This window comes from Tympanuchus pallidicinctus, unplaced genomic scaffold, assembly GCF_026119805.1.
Source record: "Tympanuchus pallidicinctus isolate F22 unplaced genomic scaffold, pur_lepc_1.0 scaffold3, whole genome shotgun sequence".
Classification (NCBI taxonomy): Eukaryota; Metazoa; Chordata; class Aves; order Galliformes; family Phasianidae; genus Tympanuchus; species Tympanuchus pallidicinctus.
Genome location: NW_026294747.1, coordinates 5,029,576 through 5,048,861, shown reverse-complemented (window position 1 = coordinate 5,048,861; position 19,286 = coordinate 5,029,576). Strand labels below are relative to the sequence as shown.

The 19,286-nt window shown below is 65.0% G+C and overlaps 5 protein-coding genes across 7 annotated transcripts; 4 read left to right on the top strand and 1 right to left on the bottom strand.

Annotated features, from left to right (window-relative positions):
* The first annotated feature begins 551 nt into the window (after positions 1-551).
* Positions 552-2,919, top strand: PPP1CA (protein phosphatase 1 catalytic subunit alpha). Its single transcript, XM_052695742.1, has 7 exons — positions 552-692; positions 1,097-1,228; positions 1,310-1,540; positions 1,830-1,934; positions 2,012-2,235; positions 2,405-2,539; positions 2,619-2,919. Exons 1-7 carry the CDS (start codon positions 638-640, stop codon positions 2,727-2,729), a joined length of 993 nt encoding a protein of 330 aa, XP_052551702.1. The 5' UTR covers positions 552-637; the 3' UTR covers positions 2,730-2,919.
* Positions 2,764-4,993, bottom strand: RAD9A (RAD9 checkpoint clamp component A). 3 transcript variants are annotated; one of them, XM_052695738.1, is made up of 11 exons: positions 4,855-4,993; positions 4,714-4,784; positions 4,518-4,637; positions 4,329-4,443; positions 4,160-4,259; positions 3,983-4,092; positions 3,808-3,914; positions 3,670-3,734; positions 3,486-3,590; positions 3,171-3,375; positions 2,764-3,091 (listed from the first exon to the last, which is right to left on the bottom strand). In XM_052695738.1, exons 1-11 carry the CDS (start codon positions 4,886-4,888, stop codon positions 2,993-2,995), a joined length of 1,131 nt encoding a protein of 376 aa, XP_052551698.1. In that variant the 5' UTR covers positions 4,889-4,993; the 3' UTR covers positions 2,764-2,992. The 3 variants fall into 3 exon arrangements, with proteins under 3 accessions (XP_052551698.1, XP_052551699.1, XP_052551700.1); XM_052695739.1 differs by having other exon boundaries at positions 3,171-3,372; XM_052695740.1 differs by having other exon boundaries at positions 4,530-4,637.
* Positions 4,994-12,347: 7,354 nt separating this feature from the next.
* On the top strand, positions 12,348-15,763 carry CLCF1 (cardiotrophin like cytokine factor 1). The gene is made up of 2 exons (XM_052695747.1): positions 12,348-12,644; positions 13,790-15,763. Exons 1-2 carry the CDS (start codon positions 12,348-12,350, stop codon positions 14,279-14,281), a joined length of 789 nt encoding a protein of 262 aa, XP_052551707.1. The 3' UTR covers positions 14,282-15,763.
* A 423-nt stretch (positions 15,764-16,186) lies between these two features.
* GLYATL3 (glycine-N-acyltransferase like 3) lies at positions 16,187-18,152 on the top strand. Its single transcript, XM_052695746.1, has 6 exons — positions 16,187-16,277; positions 16,339-16,420; positions 16,626-16,733; positions 16,806-16,926; positions 17,087-17,207; positions 17,683-18,152. Exons 2-6 carry the CDS (start codon positions 16,343-16,345, stop codon positions 18,101-18,103), a joined length of 849 nt encoding a protein of 282 aa, XP_052551706.1. The 5' UTR covers positions 16,187-16,277; positions 16,339-16,342; the 3' UTR covers positions 18,104-18,152.
* Positions 18,153-18,278: 126 nt separating this feature from the next.
* POLD4 (DNA polymerase delta 4, accessory subunit) lies at positions 18,279-19,280 on the top strand. Its single transcript, XM_052695755.1, has 4 exons — positions 18,279-18,538; positions 18,623-18,896; positions 18,970-19,081; positions 19,153-19,280. Exons 2-4 carry the CDS (start codon positions 18,626-18,628, stop codon positions 19,175-19,177), a joined length of 408 nt encoding a protein of 135 aa, XP_052551715.1. The 5' UTR covers positions 18,279-18,538; positions 18,623-18,625; the 3' UTR covers positions 19,178-19,280.
* Positions 19,281-19,286: the final 6 nt, after the last annotated feature.

The window sequence follows — 19,286 nt, the reverse complement described above, 5'->3', positions numbered from 1 at the left end:
ACGGGATTTGAGAATAGGGGACATGGCGGCTGAGGAATGTCGGAATGGGGACGGCTGGATTCGAGGACACGGGACACGGAGACATGGGGATATGACAACAGCGGGATGTGAGGCTGCACGGATTTGGGGACACAGGACACGAGCAGCGGGGCACGCAGCCGGCACCGGAGCCAGGGACAGTTGCTGGGGTCGGTCGGGGACAGCAGCGCAGCTGACACCGCGGGGCTGAAATGTCACCACGGGCGCCGGGCCAGGGTCTGGCGGCACCGCACGGCTCGCATGGCACGTGGGGGGTTGCAGCAGCGGCATGGCGGCACAAGTGGCACTGATGCACAAATGGCACAAGTGACGCAGGCGGAGCCCGTGGCGCAAGTGGCACCGCTGGTACGCGTCCCCGCGGAGCTCCCCACGCGTGTCCCCGCGCCGCGAGTGTAGCAACGGCCTCCGGGCAACGAACGGCACGGCGCGGCCGTCCCGGCAGCGCCCCGTGGGAGCGCGGAGCCACGACGCGCCTCCGCGGCCTCCGATCCGGCAGGGGGCGCCCTCCCCACCCGCCGCTCGCCCCGGCCGCTCTCTATGGCTGCGGGGCCGGGGCCGGGGCGGGCCGGGGCCGGGGGGGAAGCAGCGTCCGGCGGCCATGGCGGACACCGAGAAGCTCAACCTCGACTCCATCATCGGCCGCCTCCTGGAGGGTGAGCGGTGGGCTTCGAGACGACCTTGGGCGCGGCTAGGGGCGGGAAGGGCCGGGGTGTGCCGCGAGGGCTCTGCCTCCAGCCGCTGAGCTGGAGGGCGGGGGTGAGAGCCGGGGCCCGCGGGGAAACGTGGGCCGCGGGGAGCAATGGCAGTATGGGGGCTGCGGGGCACCGGGGAGCTGCGGGGGATCGGGGGGGCCGTGGAGCCTCGGGGGACTGGTGGGGAGCCGGGGGGTGGGGGCCGTGGGGGGATCCGGGAGGCTGTGGGAAAGAGAAGGGCTGCGGGTGAGCGGGGGGCTGTAGAGGGCCGGGGGCCCTGGGGGCTACGCGGGACTGCTGGGACACAGCTGTCTCCGGGAGCTCCGGGGCTGGAGTGGGTCTCGCTGAAGGCCACCCCTGCACAGTGCAAGGCTCACGGCCGGGGAAGAACGTACAGCTGACAGAGAACGAGATCCGGGGGCTGTGCCTGAAGTCACGGGAGATATTCCTGAGCCAGCCCATCCTGCTGGAGCTGGAAGCCCCCCTCAAGATCTGTGGTGAGCAGCAGGCCGGGGGGGACGGGAAGGGGGTGGGCTGGGTGCCAGCGTCACTGTGTGTCCCCTGCGATCCTCTGACAGGTGACATCCACGGGCAGTACTACGACTTGCTGCGGCTCTTTGAGTACGGGGGCTTTCCCCCCGAGAGCAACTACCTGTTTCTGGGTGACTACGTGGACCGGGGCAAACAGTCGCTGGAGACCATCTGCCTGCTGCTGGCCTACAAGATCAAGTACCCTGAGAACTTCTTCCTGCTGCGTGGCAACCATGAGTGTGCCAGCATCAACCGCATCTATGGCTTCTATGACGAGTGTGAGTGCCACACCGACCCCACTGCTGACAAACAGGACTGCCCCCGCCTTCTCACCCCAGTACCAACCCCATACATGCAGTCAGCCTGAAGTCCCCACTGCCGTCCCTGTCTGCAGCTCTTCCATCTCCTGCAGACCTCATGCCCCCATCCCAGCCACCTCCATGGCCTCCTACCCCCCTGGAAGGTTCAGTGCCACCCTGTGTGCAGTGTGGGACATGGGGGGGTGTAGAAGGTGGAGCATAGCCCGCAGGAAGGGCTCCTGTGAGCACCCACCCTGCTGCCTTACAGGCAAGCGGCGATACAACATCAAGCTGTGGAAGACCTTCACCGACTGCTTCAACTGCTTGCCCATTGCTGCCATTGTGGATGAGAAGATCTTCTGCTGCCACGGAGGTGGGCACGGGGCTGGGGATGCTGCCTGGGTTCAGAGGCTGCCCTACAGCATAACCTGATGCTCCTATCCCATGCAGGGCTGTCCCCTGACCTGCAGTCGATGGAGCAGATCCGGCGCATCATGCGACCCACAGACGTGCCTGACCAGGGCCTGCTGTGTGATCTGCTCTGGTCTGACCCTGACAAGGATGTGCAGGGCTGGGGCGAGAACGACCGCGGTGTCTCCTTCACCTTTGGGGCTGAGGTGGTGGCCAAGTTCCTGCACAAGCACGACCTGGATCTCATCTGCCGGGCACACCAGGTACTGGGCTCAGGCCCCACCCAGCTCCACACCAGTGGAGTTTTTCCCAGGAGCGGACATTTACACTTGAGGATGTGGTCGGGCTCTTTTGAGGGGGATGCTGTCCCCTGGGGGGTTTGTGGGCCCCGTGGACAGGGCACAGGGAGATCTGAGTGCTGCCGCCCTGCAGGTGGTGGAGGATGGCTACGAGTTCTTTGCCAAGCGCCAGCTCGTCACCCTCTTCTCTGCACCCAACTACTGCGGGGAGTTTGACAACGCAGGCGCCATGATGAGCGTGGATGAGACTCTCATGTGTTCCTTCCAGGTGAGTCAGGGCTTTGCTGGGGAGGCGGCAGCACGCAGGGCTCTGCCCGCAGCCCCCCCGCTCACCCTCTTCCCCGCAGATTCTGAAACCGGCAGACAAGAACAAGGGCAAGTATGGGCAGTTCAGTGGGCTGAACCCCGCTGGCCGCCCTGTCACCCCGCCACGCAACTCTGCGAAAGCCAAGAAGTGAGTGCCCGTCACCAGCAGCCCCAGCACCAGGTTGCTCCTCTCTCCATTTGTTTTTTTATTTGTAAGATCCTGTCCCCCCTGCCACTTTCTACTGTACCAAATGCGCCCTCTGGGGCAGGACCTGCCCCTTGGATGGCAGTGGAGGCAGGGCAGGAGGCTTTTTTGGGGAATAAACTTGTAATGGGTCTTAAGATGTGGGTTTGGGATTATCCTGCATGGCCAGACAGTGCCAGCTGCTGCGCTGTGGCATCGGAATGGGGGCTCTCAGCACTCAGCATCGCTGTCCTCTGCCAATACCTCCTGGCTGGGGGCTGGGCCAGGCCCCCTTGGTGTCAGCACAGAACCAAAAAACAGCGAGCGGAACTTGGGGAGTGAAAAGACATAGGGTCAGAGGTCCATGCTAGTCCTCTACCCCCCCCCCACGTCAGTGCCCATGCCACACCTTCTTGTGAGGGGGTGTCCCTGGCACAGCTCCATCCTCCTCCTCCTCAGCGTCACTTTTTGCAGGGTGAGGTGTGTGCAGGGAGAAGGTGGGGCTGGGGGGTGCCCCTGCCTCCCCTTCACAGGCACTACTTTCCAAGGCCACCATGTAGGTCTCAAGGTCATCAGCAAAGTCATCCGAGGGGGGAGGTGGGTGGGAGACGCTGCTGGAGGGGACAGTGAGTGAGTAAATGTCAGGCAGCATTAGGACTGTACACTAGTCTCCAGTGCTGGCAGCATGGGGCCATTCACTCTGATCCTGTCTGATGGCCGTTACCCATTGGCGGCAAGGGGTGGCTGCGAGTCGCTCTCTGGGTCCAGGAGGGTGGCCAGGACAAGGTGTGCCTCCATCAGGGAGTCATCCAGGCTAAAGATGGCTGGCCTGGGGGCACACATGGACTGTGGGAAGTCCTGAAGGATGGGTCTGGGTGAATGAGGGACACTGTGGCGTTGGCTCCTACCTGCCGGGCTCATCATAGTGGATGGTGAGGGGCAGGCTGGAGGCCTCGGCGAAGCTCAGGAGCCCCTGGGGGGAGATGGGGCTTAGTGGGTCTGAGGGGCCACCGGGATGTGGGGCATAGGGTCACGGTCACACTCACCCTGAACTCCTTGAGACAGAAAGTGATGCAGGAGCCGGGCACGACTGCCACCTCCTGGAACTCATCCGGCGCCAACCACAGCTCTGTCACCATGGCCTTGCCGGGCTCTACAGTGCAGCAGTCAGTGCCAGCTCCAGCAGACCCCTCCCTGTCCCTGTGCCCCATCCCCACTCACCACTGCCCTCCTCCAGATGGCTGCGCAGCCCGATTCGGCCCCCAGCAGCAGCTCCCAGCGTCACCTCTGCCAGCGTCTGCGGGAAGTGCACCACCGCCTCCGCCAGCACCCTGCAGTGAGGGCACTCAGCACCATGACCCCCCCAGCGGCCCCCACCCCACATCCCCCAGCACTCACTGTGCAGGAGCACGCAGCCGGCTGGCGCAGCTCTGCGTGTCGAAGACGGCCTGCAGCCGCTCACACTCCTGGAAGGCCAGCTGGTGGGTGCGGGTGACACCTGCAGGACAGCCTCATTAAGCCCCGCTGTAGCCCCGTGACCCCCCCAGTGCTGTCACCTCCCCCTCACCGTGCTTGCAGTGCAGCTGTAACACCAGGTGCCCAGCGCAGGGCCGCAGCACCACCAGGCAGCGCTCCACCGACTTGTCCAGAGTTGGCAGCGAGCGGAACACGCCCAGGAAGGACTGGGGATAAGGACAGCATCACTGCCTGTCCCTCCTGGAGGCACAGACGTAGGGGGACCTGGGGGGGTCTGCACCTTCATCAGCACCTTGCAGCGGGTGCTGGGGGGGCCTGGCTCGTAACGCTGGAAGAATAGCGGCATGAAGAAAAAGGAGGCAAAGGCGGAGCGGGAGGCACTGGCGGCACGCAGGGACAGCTGAGGACGGACAGGGGATGGCACCGGGCACCGGGGGGCGCCACAGCCACGTCCCGGCATCCCCCTGTGCCCATACCCCAGTGTCAGAGGGCTCCAGGTAGAGGTGGTCGCCGACACGGGACAGCGCGTGCACGGCATGGCCGAGGGCTGTGGGTGGAGGGGGGGTCAGATGGGGGCAGACGGCACCCCGCGGCCCCCCTCCGCCTCCCCATCCCACCTTTCACGTTGCCGCCTTCGATGACGCACTTCATGGCGACGGGGATGCGGGGAAAGCACGTGGAGGGCCGGCCCGCCAGGCCGCGCCCCCCACCCCCTCGGGGGGCCGGCTGGTGGCCCCGCCTCTCCCCCTCCCGACGCTCGGTGGTCGCGTCCGCCTCCCGCAGCGCCCCCCCGGCAGCGCCCTGCGCGGCCCCGCCCGCCCCTGCGCCCCCACCGGCCCCGCGGAGCCCCCGCCCGCCTCACTGCCGCGCTGCGCCGCCACCTTCCCCACTCCCGCGCCCGCCGCACTCCCATTGGGCGGAAGCTCGCCTTCTTCCCGCCCCCGCCGGCGGCCCATTGGTGGCCCCGGCCTCGTGACGGCGTCCAAGCCGCGGGCAGTGCCTCACGTGATACCGGGGGCAGGGCCTCGCTCCCAGCCCTGCCCCCTCCGCCCCTCGGAGCGCTCGGGGGCGGGCCCTCTCCGGCCGGCCCGCTCGCTATTGGGTGGTGGAACACAGGCGCCACCGCGGATTGGAGAGTGGCCGGAGCGACGTGCCGTGTAGCCAATGGGGCCTCGAGGAGCAGAGGCGGGGAGAGGCCGAGTGCGCTCCCCTCAGGCGATGGGGACTCGTGGGTCGGGTGGGGTGCCGCGCGGCGCCGGCCCGGGCGCGGTTTTCCCCCCAGGCCCTCCGCCTCAGGCGGGGCTTTCTCCGGGCCTCTCTGGTTTCCCGCAGCCCAATTTCGGTGCTGCGCCTTTCCTACTACCCGACGCGGAAGGGCTGCTCAGTTGTCTGCAGTGCCTGTAGGTGAGTGCCGTGGGCTGGCTCTGCCGCCGTGGGTCACGCTGTGCCGTCAGCAGTGCTGTGCCGTGAGCCGCAGCTGCTCTTCCTCCTGCTCTACCCACGGGGCCTTGAGGCCTTTGGGCCCTTAGCAGCTCCCCACCAGTTGTCCGCAATGCAGGGGGGGCCGGGGCTCCCCTGTGCACCAGTTGGAGCCGGCTGCCTTCCTCAGCGCACAATGGAGAGCCTCCCAGCATCCGGGGCTGTGGGTGTTTGGGGTCAGAACCCTTCCTGGTACTGCAAAAGGTCGTCGGTGGGAGGCGAGGGCGAAGTGGCTGCCGGTGCCGTGGCCGTGGGCAGGGGCACGGCTCTCCTGAACCTGCATTCCAGGGGTCTGAAGGCTGAGGGGGAAAACACGCAGCCAGAGCACAGTGTGTCAGCAGGCAGCTCTGTCGTGGTGGCCAGGGGGAGGTGAGCAGCTCCCCGACGCTGTGGGGCGAGTCCCTGGGATCCCCTGGCACGTGTGCAGGGGCAGCGGTATCATGCTTGTGCCTGCAGCTGCAGCCCTGCCGGGCACTCCCCAACGCTTTGGGGCGGCTGGCAGAGGTGGGGACATTCCCCTTAGCACTGGGGCTGCCGAAGCTTTGCCCTGCTGCCGAGGGGACGTGTAGCAGCACTGCTGTGTGTGATTCACAAGGGTCTTGTCTTCTGTCTGTCCATCCTGGCCGTGCATCTCCACCTGGCACCCAGTGCTTCGTGTACACACCGGGGTGCCGGCCCCGCATCCCCAGTATGAAATTCCCCCTTGTTTGTTGCGTGCCGGTGGCAACCAGAGCGGCGCTGCACCTTCCTGGGGCTGCTCCTCCACTCTGGCTGCTGGCAGCCGGCAGCCCCACGGGGAAGATGCTGGGTGGGGGGAGAGAGCAGCGGGAAGGCACCTGGTGCACGGGGCAATGCCGGGCTGTGTGTGCTGCCCTTGGCTGCAGTCACCTGCTGGCCCCGCTGCTTAGTGCTTCCCGAGGGGCTCCGCCCCGGGGCTCACTCACCTGCCTCTGCCCCTGAGCTGCCAGCAGAAGAAAGCAGAGTTATGCCGGTGGTCCGCGTAGCCGTGCCTGTCCAGCCGCGCTGCCCCGTCCCCCTATTTCCCGCCCTCCCTGCCGCCTTTCCACCCCTCCGCCGCCTCTCTCCGCCTCCCCCCCTCCCTTGCCTGGCACCCCCCGCCCCCCCTCGTGGGCCATCCCCTCTCCGAGGCGGTGAGAGCACTCAGGCAGCCCGCAGCCCCTGGCCTGCCGGCCCCGGGCCCCCGTGGGGAGCAGGGCCGACAAATGGGAGTGTGGAGCTCGGACCCGGCGCGAGCAGCCCCACGGCACCCCCAGTACGGAGGGCGGGATCCCCCCCCAACCCCGTGCTGCTGCCACCCCCTGGGTTGCCCCCATGGATTTCCGAGCAGGTAGGAAGCAGCCCCCCGCCCGCCACCCTGTCCTGCTCCCTATCGCGGCCACTAACAAAAGGCAAGAGGCAGCCAGCACCTGGGGGGGTGATGTGGAGAGGGAGTCACTCCCCCCCCTCACCCCGTCTACCGCAGACCCCCAGTACTTGGGCTTTGCTCCCTGCCTCGGGGGAGCCTGCTGTGGCCACAGCCTCCCCAGCATGCCTGGGGAGCCCTGGGGGAGTCTCGGGGAGAAGGAGGGGAATGAATGGAGCCCGTTCTTGTGTCCAATTGCATCAAATACATTCTTGAAAGCAACCTGGTTCTGCTTAACACTTGAATTTCGAGAGAGAGAGGAGGAAAAAAAAAAAAAAAAAAAAAAAGAGGGAAGAAAAAAAAAGAAAAAAAAGAGAGGCAGCAGCTTGGAGAGAGGGTGTATGCAAGCTCGCGTTTTTTTTATTCTTGCATTCCTGGACACCAATCAAAAGAGCAAATCAAGGGAGGTGGAAGGGGGAAAGGCAGCAAGCAAGGGAGCCGGAGCGTGGTGCGAACCGTGCACACACTCACACACCAAAAACACGCTGCCCAGACTGCTTCTGCCACCTAACACTCAAGCAAACACAAACCAAAACAAATAGGGAGAGAGGAAAAAAAAACCAAAGGAGAGCCGGGGCAGAGCGGAGCAGCAACCTCGGCCGTGTGTCCATCGGTGCGGGGCTGAGCGCTGCAGCAGCACATTGCTGGGCTCCCCACGCCTGCAGACCCGCGCCCTGACTCTACTATGCTAAATGTGGCTGGGGAGCCCCCAGGTAAGAGCGGGGCCATGGGGTGGGGGTCCGCCGCGCCGACTGCTGCCGACTGTAACTCCGTTTGATTCAAACGTCCGTCTGGCTTCGGGATTGATTTAAGGCTTTTCCCCCCTCTGCTCTCGGGGCTTTTTTTTTTTTCTCCTTTCTCTTGTTGCCTCTTTTCCATGCATGTTTGTGATTACCGGGCAGGGAAACGCTGCTTAGCATGGAGAATTAAAACCTGAGACTGACAGAGGGGAGGAAAAAGGAAAGTCCCCAAGCTTGGCTTTTACTCGTGGGGCAGGCGGGCACCACAGAGGGCAATACCCAGTGGGACGTGGTGGCCGCTTTCAGGGTGCCAGGAAATCCCCCCCCTCTGCGGAGCTCCCTCCGGCCACCAGAAGGCTTTGTTACCCTGGGGCCATGGGGAGCCAAGGGCAGCGGGGCTGCCGGGCACGGAAAGGACGGGGAAAAAGTTGGGAAACAACCCTTAAAAGGTCAGACTGTGGGCGCTGGTGGCCCCGGGGCTGGGCACACGAGGCCGAGGCCACGTTTTGTTCTGGCTCCCGTGGAGCCGGAGCCATTTGGGGGGAGCTGGAAAAGCGGGGCTGGTAGCCAGGGGTCTCCCGCTGCTCCCTGATCCTGGCCCGACATGGTGGAGGTGGTGGCAAACCAGTGGCACCGGGAGGCTGCCGGCCGTGGCCTGCGCTCACAGCACGGCCGGCGGCACCAAGAGCTGCTGCCACGGTCGAGGCCGAGAGCAGCCCAGTGACAGCCCGGAGACACGGCTCAGGGCTGCCGTGCTGCTGCCGGGAAGCGGTGTCCCTGCGCCTCGTTAGCAGGCGGCGTGAGGGCACGGTCCTGCACACATCTGGGCTGCATTAGCCCCAGCCCGCCAGCAGCCTCCGAAGGGAAATGCAGAGGGCTCTGCTTACAGGGTTGCGCCGGGGAAGATTTATGCCCTGCTAAGTGGCACGGTGCACCATAAATCACCCCCTGCCCCGTGCCCACCTGCCTCGAGCTGTAAGAGTGAGCCCAACTCCACAGCCCCTTGGGCGCCCACGGAGTGCCAATGGAGCCATCCCAGCAGGGATGTGGAGGTGTGCCTGTGCTGGCACATCTGGGATGTCCGGCATGCCAGCCCTGCCGGCTCCGGGTATCCCTGGTGACGGGTGTGCACCCATACCTGGCACTGCTGGCGAACGTGTGGCTGGCACAGATCACGGGGATCCCGCCGGAGCCGCCGGCCCTGCCTCTGCCGGTGTGCCCTCGGCACAGGGTGCCGGAGGAAGCTGGCAGCGATGGCAGCGCGTCCAGAGGCGGCGGGGGGTGGGGGGTGCGTGGGGATCTGTGTTGCCACACGGGCTGGCACCGGGACTATCCGCCTGCCTCCTTAACGGTGACCCCATGCACCTCGTGCTGCCCGCAGGGGAGCCCCCGGTCCCCCCGCTCTTGGCCCCGCAAGCCGTTTCCGCTGCAGGCCGGAGAGGGGCCAGGCTGCCTCTGGCGCTGCGCTGTCCCTGGCTCTGCTGCCGCTCCCAGCACAGCTCCGCAGCCCTCGGCGCTGCTGGGGACACGGGAGGGGTTTGGGCGTCTGCGGTGCCAGCAGGGACACTGAGTGCCTGTGCGGGTATGGGGTGCCGGTGGCTCTGGGTGCCGGTGGGCCGCACAGGGCTCTGCCACCATTGGTGCTGCTGGGATCCAGGTGGGCGCCAGCCGAGGTGTGGGATCTGGTCAGGATTAGGGGCTGAGCCCCCATCTCCGGCAGGAGGGGGGTGACACAGTGCCGCGGGCTGGGGCCAGATGGGAAATCCAGGCCCCGCTAATTACGGCCTCGCTGGAGTCTCCCATGCACGGATGCATTTATAAACACTCGGAGGAGACAGGATGTAAACATTCAGTGTGAGCTGCGAGTACATGCGTGGCCAGGGGGGTGTGGAGCCGGTCTCCCCCTGCACCCCTGTGCTCCTGCACAATTCTTGGCCACCATCAGGGATGCGGCTTTGCTCTCAGTAAGGCAGCGGGGCGGGGGCATGGCACAGAGCCCTGTGGCTGGGGCTGCGATTGGTCTGGGGGCCCCCCCTGCTCCCCACTTGCTTCGAGGACTGTCGAAGCACAGTGAGGGCAGAATGCGTGCCTCTCTCCTGCCAGCACTCGGGGACTGCAGGGATGGAGGGTGCAGGTGTTGCTGTCAGCGCCATCCTCACGAAGGTGTGTGGGGAGAACCACACTGGGGGCAGCCGAGGCCACTGCCACTGTCTGCTTGGTCCCCGCTCCTCAGCGCCGTGCTCACGCTGGGACATCCCAGCTCCGTTCCACCTCACAGTGCAGGGCTCTGTTGTCCCTTGGCCGCTAGCCCATCAGATAGAGCTGCTCCCTGGGTTCAGGGGGCAGGGGTCCCCTTTCCCCAGCCCACACTCTGCTTTGCTCAGTGCTTTTGGGAAAGCGGCGCCTGCGGCTTGCGGTCACGCCTGACCCCAGCAGCTCGCTGCCCACTGCGTGCCCGGGGAACAGCTCAGCTTGCACAATGGCAGCAGTCGCTCATGGGGGGTCTGCTTGGCGGGGGGGGGGCTCACAGCTCTGCACTGTTCCGCGCCTCCAAGGCCACCCACGGGTGACGTTCCCTGCTGTGACGCACAGGGATACTGTCGGATGAGCTGTCCTGCTGACGCTTGTTGTTGGCCCCCTCAGTGTCCGGCACGTGTGCGTGGGGTGACGTGCGCTGCCAGGGGGGCCACCTCAGCTCTCCACCTGCCCCGGAGCTGCCCTGTGCTTTGCTTACGTGGGCTGGGAGCATCCTGGCCCCGCTCCAGGGACGGTTTTGAAATCCTTGGGCTCTTTCTCTTGACATCACTGGGATCCAGCTGTGCTGGTCTCCTCCTTCCCTCTGGCACAGGGGCAACGCGGCCGCTGCCTTGCGCTGGTGCTGAGTCATTTTCCACCCGAGAGACGGGCAGGGGAGTGTGACTGTGCCACTGTGGGAACCATCCGGGGCCGTGAGGCCACAGCTGAGTGAGCAGGGCTGCGCCACGGTCGGGTCATTGCCACCGCCGCGGTTGCAGATTCCTACCGTCACCCAGCTCTGGTTATCCACGCCCCAGTGCCCACATCCTCATCAATGCCCGGGAGCCACCAGCTCCGTCTCCTTCCCTTTCCCAGCCCCCCCAGCTCTGTTTGCCTTGGCCACGCGGTGCCTGGGGCCGGGTGTAAATCCCACTCTGGAAACCCGAGCTGGTGGTGGGTGAGGGTCCGGCCAGCCCTGCTGCGCCGCGCGGGGCTGTGAGTGCCTGTGCCGGGCTTGGACGCACCGGGGCCGAGCCAAAGCAAACACCCGGGGGCGGGTGAGTCAGCGCCACGCGGCCCCCCTGCCGCCCGTAGCCCACGCTCACACGCTCACTCGCACGCACACAGCGTCGCACACCACGCTCACCATCCCGGGACCCGCAGACCGGTCGTGCACAGGCAGCTTCACGTGGCACAGCTGCAGGCACGGAGTGGCACCCGTGTGGTCACCAGCATGCGTGCTGCCGTGCGCATGGCGCGGCACGTCGTGGCTGGGACGTCCTGCATGGTGCTCACTGCTCCATGGTGTTTCCATACACGCTGTGCCGCGTGTGCGTGACGCACATCCCGCTGTGTGCACTGCGTGCCCGCAGGGCATCATGCGCCACTGTGAGCCCGGTGCTGGGTGGGCAAAGCCGGGACGCGTGCCACGCACTGGAGCTGGTGCTGCCGCAGCCGGGATGTCCCCGTGGGCCCACGTGCGTCACCAGGACTTGGCTACTCCTCACTTCCCAAGCCTCCCAGCAGCAATTGACGGGGAGTGGTGACGCACGAGGGCACTGCAGGGCTCCCGGCCGCCCCTGCCTCCCTGGGGAGCCCACTGCAGGCTGTGCCATGCTGAGCTGAGGTCTTCCCAGCAGAGGCCTCAGTAAAGGTTGCTCCGTGCCCAGCTGCCTTCAGCCCTGCCTGGCCCCTGGCTCCCAGCAGGGCAGGGATGGGGATAGGGACGAGGATGAGATGTGCTGCTGCAGCCCTGCAGGGCGCCCGGCGTGCTGTGCTTAGGAAGGCAACCAAGCCTGCTTCGGCATTGGTGGTAGGTGACTCGGCGTTCCCAAATATAACCCGGGCGTCCCGGCGGGAGCACAGCAAGCAGCACTCACTTGAGACCATATAAAGGATTGTTTCTGCAGCCCATGGTCGGCAGTGCACAGAGTAGAGGCCATGCCGGATGGGCATGGTGGCACTGGTGGGGACGACATGGTGTCCCTGAGGCTCCTGCTGCACTGCTCCTTGTTCCCTGTGCTGGGTGCTGAGCACTGCCACTCCATGCCCAGCCCTTCCCTGCCTCAGTTTCCCCATATGCAGGGTGGTGATGAGCACACTGGCAGCACAGAGTCCTGAGGTCCCAGGAGTGCTGTGCCGGCGCCCAAGGGCAGGGCGGCCCCAGTCACCTCATGGGTGGAGGAGGTGCCGCAGGCAAACCCTAGGTCTCCACCCCCTGGGGAGCCAGGGGATGTGGGGTGGGCAGTGGAGTTACTGGAGCACTGCTGCATCCTCAGCGCCCTTGGTGCCATCGCACCGCACTGGGGTGCCCCCGGTCCCCTTGTCAGGAGGGTCCTCTCTGAGGTGCCTTGTCCCCACAGGAGACTCTTGGGGGATCTTTGCCTTTTTGTGTGCCGCACTCTGCAATCTGCCGGCGGTGCCCGCGCTGAACGGCACGGAGGAGCTGGGTGCTGGCCAGTCCATCCAGAAGACCTACGACCTGACCCGCTACCTGGAACACCAGCTCCGCACCCTTGCCGGCACTTATGTGAGTAGCTCACCACTGCCCCTTCCCTTAAACTGCTCATCCCCCCAGCTTGGGGAGACTCCAGCATCCCCAGGGCACGGCACTGGGATGTAAGTGGGAGTGCACCTGTATACATGAGACTGCGTGTTTCCACCCATGCTGGAGGCCAAGGAAATGCCTCATCAGACAAGGGCAGCGGCCAGGGGAGCCTCCCTGTGCCGGAGGCCCTGGACTCTGGTCCTGGCACAGGGTGTGAACATCTTCACACCCCTGGCTCCTCCCCCCCACCTCTCCTTGCCTGCCAGTGGCACCGGCCCAGGTGGAGGTTTTGCTGTCTCTGCCCTGATCTGCCTCCCCTTGCTGCTGATGATCATGCTGTGGGAATGGAGAGGGTGGAATTGCTGTCTCCACATTGCTGGTGAGCTCTGGCTGAGCTCCCCTGGTTGCCTCATCTGCATAGAGGCGGTGGGCAGGTGGGAGATGTGGGTGCAGACACCTGGAATATGGGTGCATGGAAGACTGGGGACCTCCATGGTGCTCAGGGACATGATGAACTTGGGGACATGGAAACCAGGGGCACAGTGGGGACAAGGTGACATGTCCAGGTAGGGGATGTGGATATGGAAACCTGGGATGTGGGGGAGCATGGTGAACGTGGGGACATGGGGGCATGGCACTGAGGGACATGGTGGGCAGGGGAATGTGGAAACCAGGGGTAAGATAGGGACAGGGAGACACGGTGGGCACATCCAGGTAGAGGACACAAAGGTCTGGGACATGGGGTGTACTGTATGCAGGGAGACATGGGGAGACTGGGGGCATGAAGGTTGTGGAGATCTGGAAAATTATGTAAAGGAGAATGTGGTGTGCAGGGAAATACGGAGACAGGAGCGGTATCGGGCACCCGTACCTGGGGAACATGGAGACCTGGGTTGTGGACACCTGTGGTTGCGCACACGGGGAACTAGGGACATGGAGGGCTTGGAGACCTGGGACGTGACGGGCAGCGGGATCTGAGACTGGAGACACGGTGGCGTGGAGACTTGAGACGTGGTGTGCAGGGGGACGCAGAGACCTGGGGTGCCTTGGGCGCAGAGACTGGTGGTGTGTGGGACGTGGGTGCCGGGGACACGTGGGCCCCCTGTCAACTCCTCCCCTCCTTGCAGCTGAACTACCTGGGCCCGCCCTTCAATGAGCCCGACTTCAACCCCCCGCGGCTGGCGCGGGCTGAGCGGGTGCCCAGCGCCACGGTGGACTTGGACCTGTGGCGGGGCCTGACGGACAATGCGCGCCTGGCAGCCAACTACCGGGCCTACAGCCGCCTGCTGAAATATCTGCGTGGCCTGGACGGCCAGGTGGGCACGGTGGAGCTGCGCCATCGCCTCGGCCACTTCTGCTCCAGCCTGCAGGGCCTGGTGCTCAGCATCGCCGGCGTCATGTCTTCCCTGGGCTACCCGCTGCCCGCAGGCCCCGCCGGACCCCCGCCCTCCTCTGGCACCCCTGCAGCCCCCAACGACTTTCTGAAGAAGATGGATGACTTCTGGCTGCTGAAGGAGCTGCAGACGTGGCTGTGGCGCTCGGCCAAGGACTTCAATCGCCTCAAGAAGAAGGTGCCGCCAGCCGTGGTCACACTGCGCATCGAGGCCAGGGGCTTCTGAGGGCCCCCGCCCTGCTGAGGGCATCCCCACAGCAGTGGCCGCACACATGTCACCACTTGGCCTTCATGGATGGGGATCGCTTTAGTGCCACCGAAGCCACCATCACCACTTGGCCTTAACAGATGGGGATCCTGACCCCAGAGTGCTACCAAAGTCACCCCACGTATTCCTCACCACCTCACTGTGCCTTGAGAGATGGAGTTCCCGATCCCAAAATGCCACCAAAACCACTCCAAGTCCCCTCCGTCACCGCTGTGTGTTAAGGGACAGGTCTTCTCATCGTAAAGTGACACCAAACCCACTCCACATCCCCACTGTCGCCACTGATTTAACAGGTGGGGCTCCAGACTCTGAAGTGCCACCAAAGCCACGCCATGCCTTTTCTATCCCCAGAGAGTCATCAAAGCCACCCCACATCCCCAGCATCACCACTGTTCATTAAGGGACAGGTCTTCTGATCCCAGAGTGCCATCGTAGCTTTCCCACGTCACCACTGTGCCTTAACAGATGGTCTGTCTGTCCCAAAGGGCCATCAGAACCACCCCAAATACGTACCATCATATTGCTGTGCCTTGACAGATAGGATTCCCACTTCACCAAAGTGCCACTGAAGCCAGTCCATGTCCCCACCATCACCTCTAGGTCTCAAGGGATGGTGATCTTGATCCCGAAGTGCCACCAAAGCTACCCGGCATCCCCCCGTCACCACCGTGCCTTAATGGGGCTCCTGACCGCAAAATCCTAAGGGACAGGGCTCCCAGACCCACAGACCTCCCCACATCGCCCCGCAGTACCTTAAGGGACAGGCACTCGGCCCCAGAGGGTTCCCATGGTGTCTCATCACCCTGCCGTGCCTCGGGGGGCGGCCTCCTGCCCCCAACTGCAGCCAGTGCCACCCTGCCATCACCTTGCAGTGCACTGACGCAAGGGGTGGTGACACCGTGGCGTCCCCGTGGCCGCGCTGTGCCACCCATTACCCTGTAGGGCTGGGAGCCACGCTCTCCTGGCCCGCCCCCCGGCAGCAGTAAGCTCCGCTTCGCCACGAACGGACCAAACCCTCCCCTGCATAGGAATAGGCCCCGCCCCCAGTGCAGTAAGCCCCGCCCACCCGCCAGGAGCACAGCTGGGTGCCCGAAGCTCCGCCCCCGTCACCACCGCTGCCTAGCAACCCGCGGCTCCCGCCCACTGGCCCTGGGGGCGTGGCTTGTTCTGGGGGCGGGGCCGGGGCAGAGCCCCAGGGCCGCCGTCTCGGTGCGTCTATGCGTGTTTATTTATTGGAGATGTTATTTATTAGGGTATTTATTGCAGAAGATCTATTCTTGTATTAACAAATAAAAGCCTTTCTCCAGTGCCTCTGCCCCCTGGCCCGTGTCCCCCAGCAGAGGGGCCCTGAAGAGCTGCCCACAGGGACACGGCTGCGTGGGCCCTGCCGTGCGTGGAGGGGCCCGTCAGCACCGCTTCCTCTGTGCCCCCACAGCCCCACTGAGGATGGGGTTTGGCATCCCATAGAAGCCTGCCACGTGCCAGGGTGGAGGTGGGGGGGTTCTTAATGCCCTGAGTAGGGGCAGAGACACCCGGGGTAGGACTGGGCATCAATGTGCCGTGTAGACACGGATGAGATTGGGGGCCGACCAACGTGCCACCAGGGTATGGGACTTGGACCCCTGTACCACCTGGTGGTGATGGGATCGGTGACCCCCATGGCAACCAGGGCTCAGTTCACGGCCAACCCTGTCACCATCACAGCAGGGCTATGGGTGTCCCCGTCAACATCACAGTGAGGGCATGGGGACCCCCAGGTCCCTATCCCGATTGAGGATATGTGAGGCAGCGGGGTGCCACGTGCCCTGCACCCAGCAGGATGGACCCTGCCCATCACCACCCCCAGGAACACTCTGTCCAAAGGGCAGTCGCCCACCCGTGACGGCCACTGGCAGCCTTGGGACACACCACCATCACTGCTTGCCCACAGCCCACAGGGACCCGCAGCCACAAGGTGAGTAACGGCAATGGGGATGGGGTGCTTGAGGGTCCCCTCACCGTTGACTCCTTGGCAGGGCCATGCAGATCCTGACGTGCCCGGCCCATTTGCAGCGCCTGGAGGCCGCCCTGCGCAGCAGCCTGCCTCGTGCCCTGCCGGTGAGTCACCCACAGCTGCCCCTCCACCATGGGGGTCGTGGGCCACCCCGTTCCCTCCCTGACACCCCCGGGGCACACATCTGCTGGGCCATTCTCGAGCACCATGAGCCTGCCCCAGCCAACCCCAACCTGCCTGAGCTCTGCCACCTGCTCAAGGGCAGCCCATCTTTGCCACAGCTGGGCTGCACGGTGCTGGGCTTTGCAGGTGTACGGGGCTGTGCTGAACATCAACCGTGGCAACCCTGGGGACTTCGAGGTGGCAGTGGATGCCTGGCCCAACTTCGGTGCTGTGCTGGCGCGGCAGAGAGGAGAGGTGGCCGGAGGGGCTGTGGGGAGGGAGGGGCCCCATGCCCGTGTTGGAGGGGCTCAGCCTCCCGCCCCACAGGCGCCGCGGAATGACAGCTACAGGAACCTGTGCAGCGCCTTCTACTGGGATGTGGGTGCCTACCGCGCCCTGCTGGAGAGCCCGGGCTGCCTGCGTTGGGACTCCGCTTTCCACATCTTCGGTGGCTGTGGGGACAACCACGGGAACACGGGAGGAACGAGCAGTGACGGGAGCGGGGGTGGTTGTGTCAGGAACGGGTGGTGCTGGGAATGTGTGGGGCATGGAGGGCAGGAACACAGGGGAACACAGGGGAGCAGAGCCCTTGCCGCTGCCGTCCCCAGGGCTGCAGGATGGCGTGCTGACGGTGTCCCAGGACATTGCATTGGCCAAGGGCATAGACCTGGAGGTGACTGAGTACTACACCTACCTGCACACCGACCCCAGCACTCTACCAGAGCCACAGTGAGCCTCAGCCCCATCTCCTTCTGTGTCTCCATCCCTGTTCCCATTCCCTTCTGTGTCCTTGTCCTGTTTCCATTCCAGTCCCTGTCCTATACCCCATCCCATTCCTGTCCACAACCCTCTCCCGAGCTCATTCTTGCTCCATCCCATCCAGCAGCCATTCAAGCCCTGTCCCCATCTCACACCCATCCGTGGTCATGTCATCATTCTAATGCCAATCCTAAATGTAACTAATGGTAACTCTAGCCCATCCCTGCTCCATCCCACGCATGTCCTCAGCTCCATCCCATCCCCAGCCATGGTCAGGCCTCAGTCCCATTCCAATCCATGGCCATGTCCCCATCCTAACCTTAACCCTAACTGTAACCATAACCTTAACGCTAACCTGTCCCATCCATGTCCCCAACCCCACCCCCACTCGCCCCCTGGCTCCTGTCCCATTCCCCTCCCCACAACACCCAACATCACCTTGCAGGCTGGACCCTGACCTGCAGCTGGGCACACTGAGCCCGGCGCACGTGGAGCTGCTGGACTCAACGTGGGCATACGGGGGGAACGCGTGGAGCCGGCGCTACCTGGGGGAGCTGCTGCGCCGGTTCCCCAACCTATGCCTTCAGGACCCGGCCGGGGATCTCGTGAGCTGGATGCTGAGCGACGGCTTTGCATCCGGAGCGCACGGCTACACGGTGCCCTCCCAGCGGGGCCGCGGACTGATGCGGGCGCTGACGATCATAGCTGCCCGGCGGGCGCACGGCCGCGGCTTCCCGATGTATGGCCACACGGCCGTAGGGAACCGGGGGATGCAGCGGCTGCAAGAGAATTTGGGGTACCTCCGGCTGCCGGGGCTGTGCCGCTTCGTGCTGCACAACCCTGCGCTGGCGCGGACTGCGCCCTGAGTGCCCCCCGGGGAGAAATGTGTGAATAAAAGCAAACGAACCGAAAAGAGCCGCCGCGAATGAACCGACTGCAAAATAAAAAAAGGAACGAGCAAAAAACAGCAACTCGCAAAGAAACACTGAGAAAAAAAAAACACCAACGAACCAACCGACCAATGGTGAACGACGTAAACAACCGAAAAGGTGCAAAAAGCGAAGCGCCAATGAATGACCTGACAGAATAACCGAGACAGAACGGCCCGACCGGCCAAAAAAATACAAAACAAAAAAAAGACCAAGAAAAACGATTAAAGAGAAACCACACCCCCCAAAGCAAAGAGAAAAACACCCGAACCAAAACCGAAACCGAACCGCCTCGTCCGCTGCCCACGGGACGACAGCGGCGGGAGGGCGGCCGGGCGGCGCTGCCGGACGGGGACGGGAAAGCGACGGGGGGTGAGTGGGGGGGGCGGCGGGAGGTAAACGCGGGGCCGGGGGGAAACGTGCGTGGCTGAAGCCGCCGCCGCCGCCGTCCTGCAGGCTATGGAGCGCGCCGGACGGATCACCGACAGCTTCCCGCGGCGGCACCGCGCGCAGACACGCGCCGGCGGCAAAGAGCGGAGCGGAGCGCGGCGGCGGCGCGGCGGAGAGGGGCGCCACCGGGTGGTCCCGCCGGCCCCGGTCCCGCCCACCCCCCCCCACCCCGCGCAGGACGACGCCCGGGACCCCTCTGCCCCGCCGCGCGAGGCCCCGCGAGAGCTGCTGGAGATGTTGCGACGCTTCGATCTGGCCTGGGAGTACGGGCCGTGCACCGGTGAGCCGTCGCACACCGACCCCCAACCCACCCCTCACCCCATCCCCGCCGCTCACGGCCGTTCCCCCCGCAGGCATCACCCGGCTGCAGCGCTGGGAGCGGGCGCGGGCGCTGGGACTCAACCCGCCGGCCACGATCCGCGACGCCCTTCTGGAGCACCGCGACGACCCTGCGGTCACGTACAGGTGCGGGACGGGAGCGGGGCGGGAGCGGGGCGGGAGCGGGGCGGCGGGCTGACCGTGCGCTGTGCCCGCAGCCTGTGGCACGAGTACGGTCTGTGAGCGGACGGCAAGACGGCGGCTCCGGTACGACGCCGAGGTCCCGGTACGCAGCGCCGCAGCCCGGGCGGCCGCTGCTGGGTGAATAAAGCAGTGAGTGCGCTAATTGCGT

What these genes read in the sequence shown, in the direction of transcription:
- PPP1CA (XM_052695742.1), top strand. Translation starts at nt 638, where the DNA reads ATGGCGGACACCGAGAAGCTCAACCTCGACTCCATCATCGGCCGCCTC. An exon ending in CATCGGCCGCCTCCTGGAGG is followed by an intron (nt 693 to 1,096) that starts GTGAGCGGTGGG and finishes ACCCCTGCACAG; the next exon opens with TGCAAGGCTCACGGCCGGGG. An exon ending in CTCTCATGTGTTCCTTCCAG is followed by an intron (nt 2,540 to 2,618) that starts GTGAGTCAGGGC and finishes TCTTCCCCGCAG; the next exon opens with ATTCTGAAACCGGCAGACAA.
- RAD9A (XM_052695738.1), bottom strand. Translation starts at nt 4,888, where the DNA reads ATGAAGTGCGTCATCGAAGGCGGCAACGTGAAAG. An exon ending in GCTGCAAGGTGCTGATGAAG is followed by an intron (nt 4,444 to 4,517) that starts GTGCAGACCCCC and finishes CCTTATCCCCAG; the next exon opens with TCCTTCCTGGGCGTGTTCCG. An exon ending in CCATCTGGAGGAGGGCAGTG is followed by an intron (nt 3,915 to 3,982) that starts GTGAGTGGGGAT and finishes GCTGCACTGTAG; the next exon opens with AGCCCGGCAAGGCCATGGTG.
- CLCF1 (XM_052695747.1), top strand. Translation starts at nt 12,348, where the DNA reads ATGTGGGGTGGGCAGTGGAGTTACTGGAGCACTGCTGCATCCTCAGCG. An exon ending in GCACCCTTGCCGGCACTTAT is followed by an intron (nt 12,645 to 13,789) that starts GTGAGTAGCTCA and finishes CCCTCCTTGCAG; the next exon opens with CTGAACTACCTGGGCCCGCC.
- GLYATL3 (XM_052695746.1), top strand. Translation starts at nt 16,343, where the DNA reads ATGCAGATCCTGACGTGCCCGGCCCATTTGCAGCGCCTGGAGGCCGCC. An exon ending in TGGCGCGGCAGAGAGGAGAG is followed by an intron (nt 16,734 to 16,805) that starts GTGGCCGGAGGG and finishes CCCGCCCCACAG; the next exon opens with GCGCCGCGGAATGACAGCTA. An exon ending in AGCACTCTACCAGAGCCACA is followed by an intron (nt 17,208 to 17,682) that starts GTGAGCCTCAGC and finishes ATCACCTTGCAG; the next exon opens with GCTGGACCCTGACCTGCAGC.
- POLD4 (XM_052695755.1), top strand. Translation starts at nt 18,626, where the DNA reads ATGGAGCGCGCCGGACGGATCACCGACAGCTTCCCGCGGCGGCACCGC. An exon ending in GGAGTACGGGCCGTGCACCG is followed by an intron (nt 18,897 to 18,969) that starts GTGAGCCGTCGC and finishes TTCCCCCCGCAG; the next exon opens with GCATCACCCGGCTGCAGCGC. An exon ending in GACCCTGCGGTCACGTACAG is followed by an intron (nt 19,082 to 19,152) that starts GTGCGGGACGGG and finishes CTGTGCCCGCAG; the next exon opens with CCTGTGGCACGAGTACGGTC.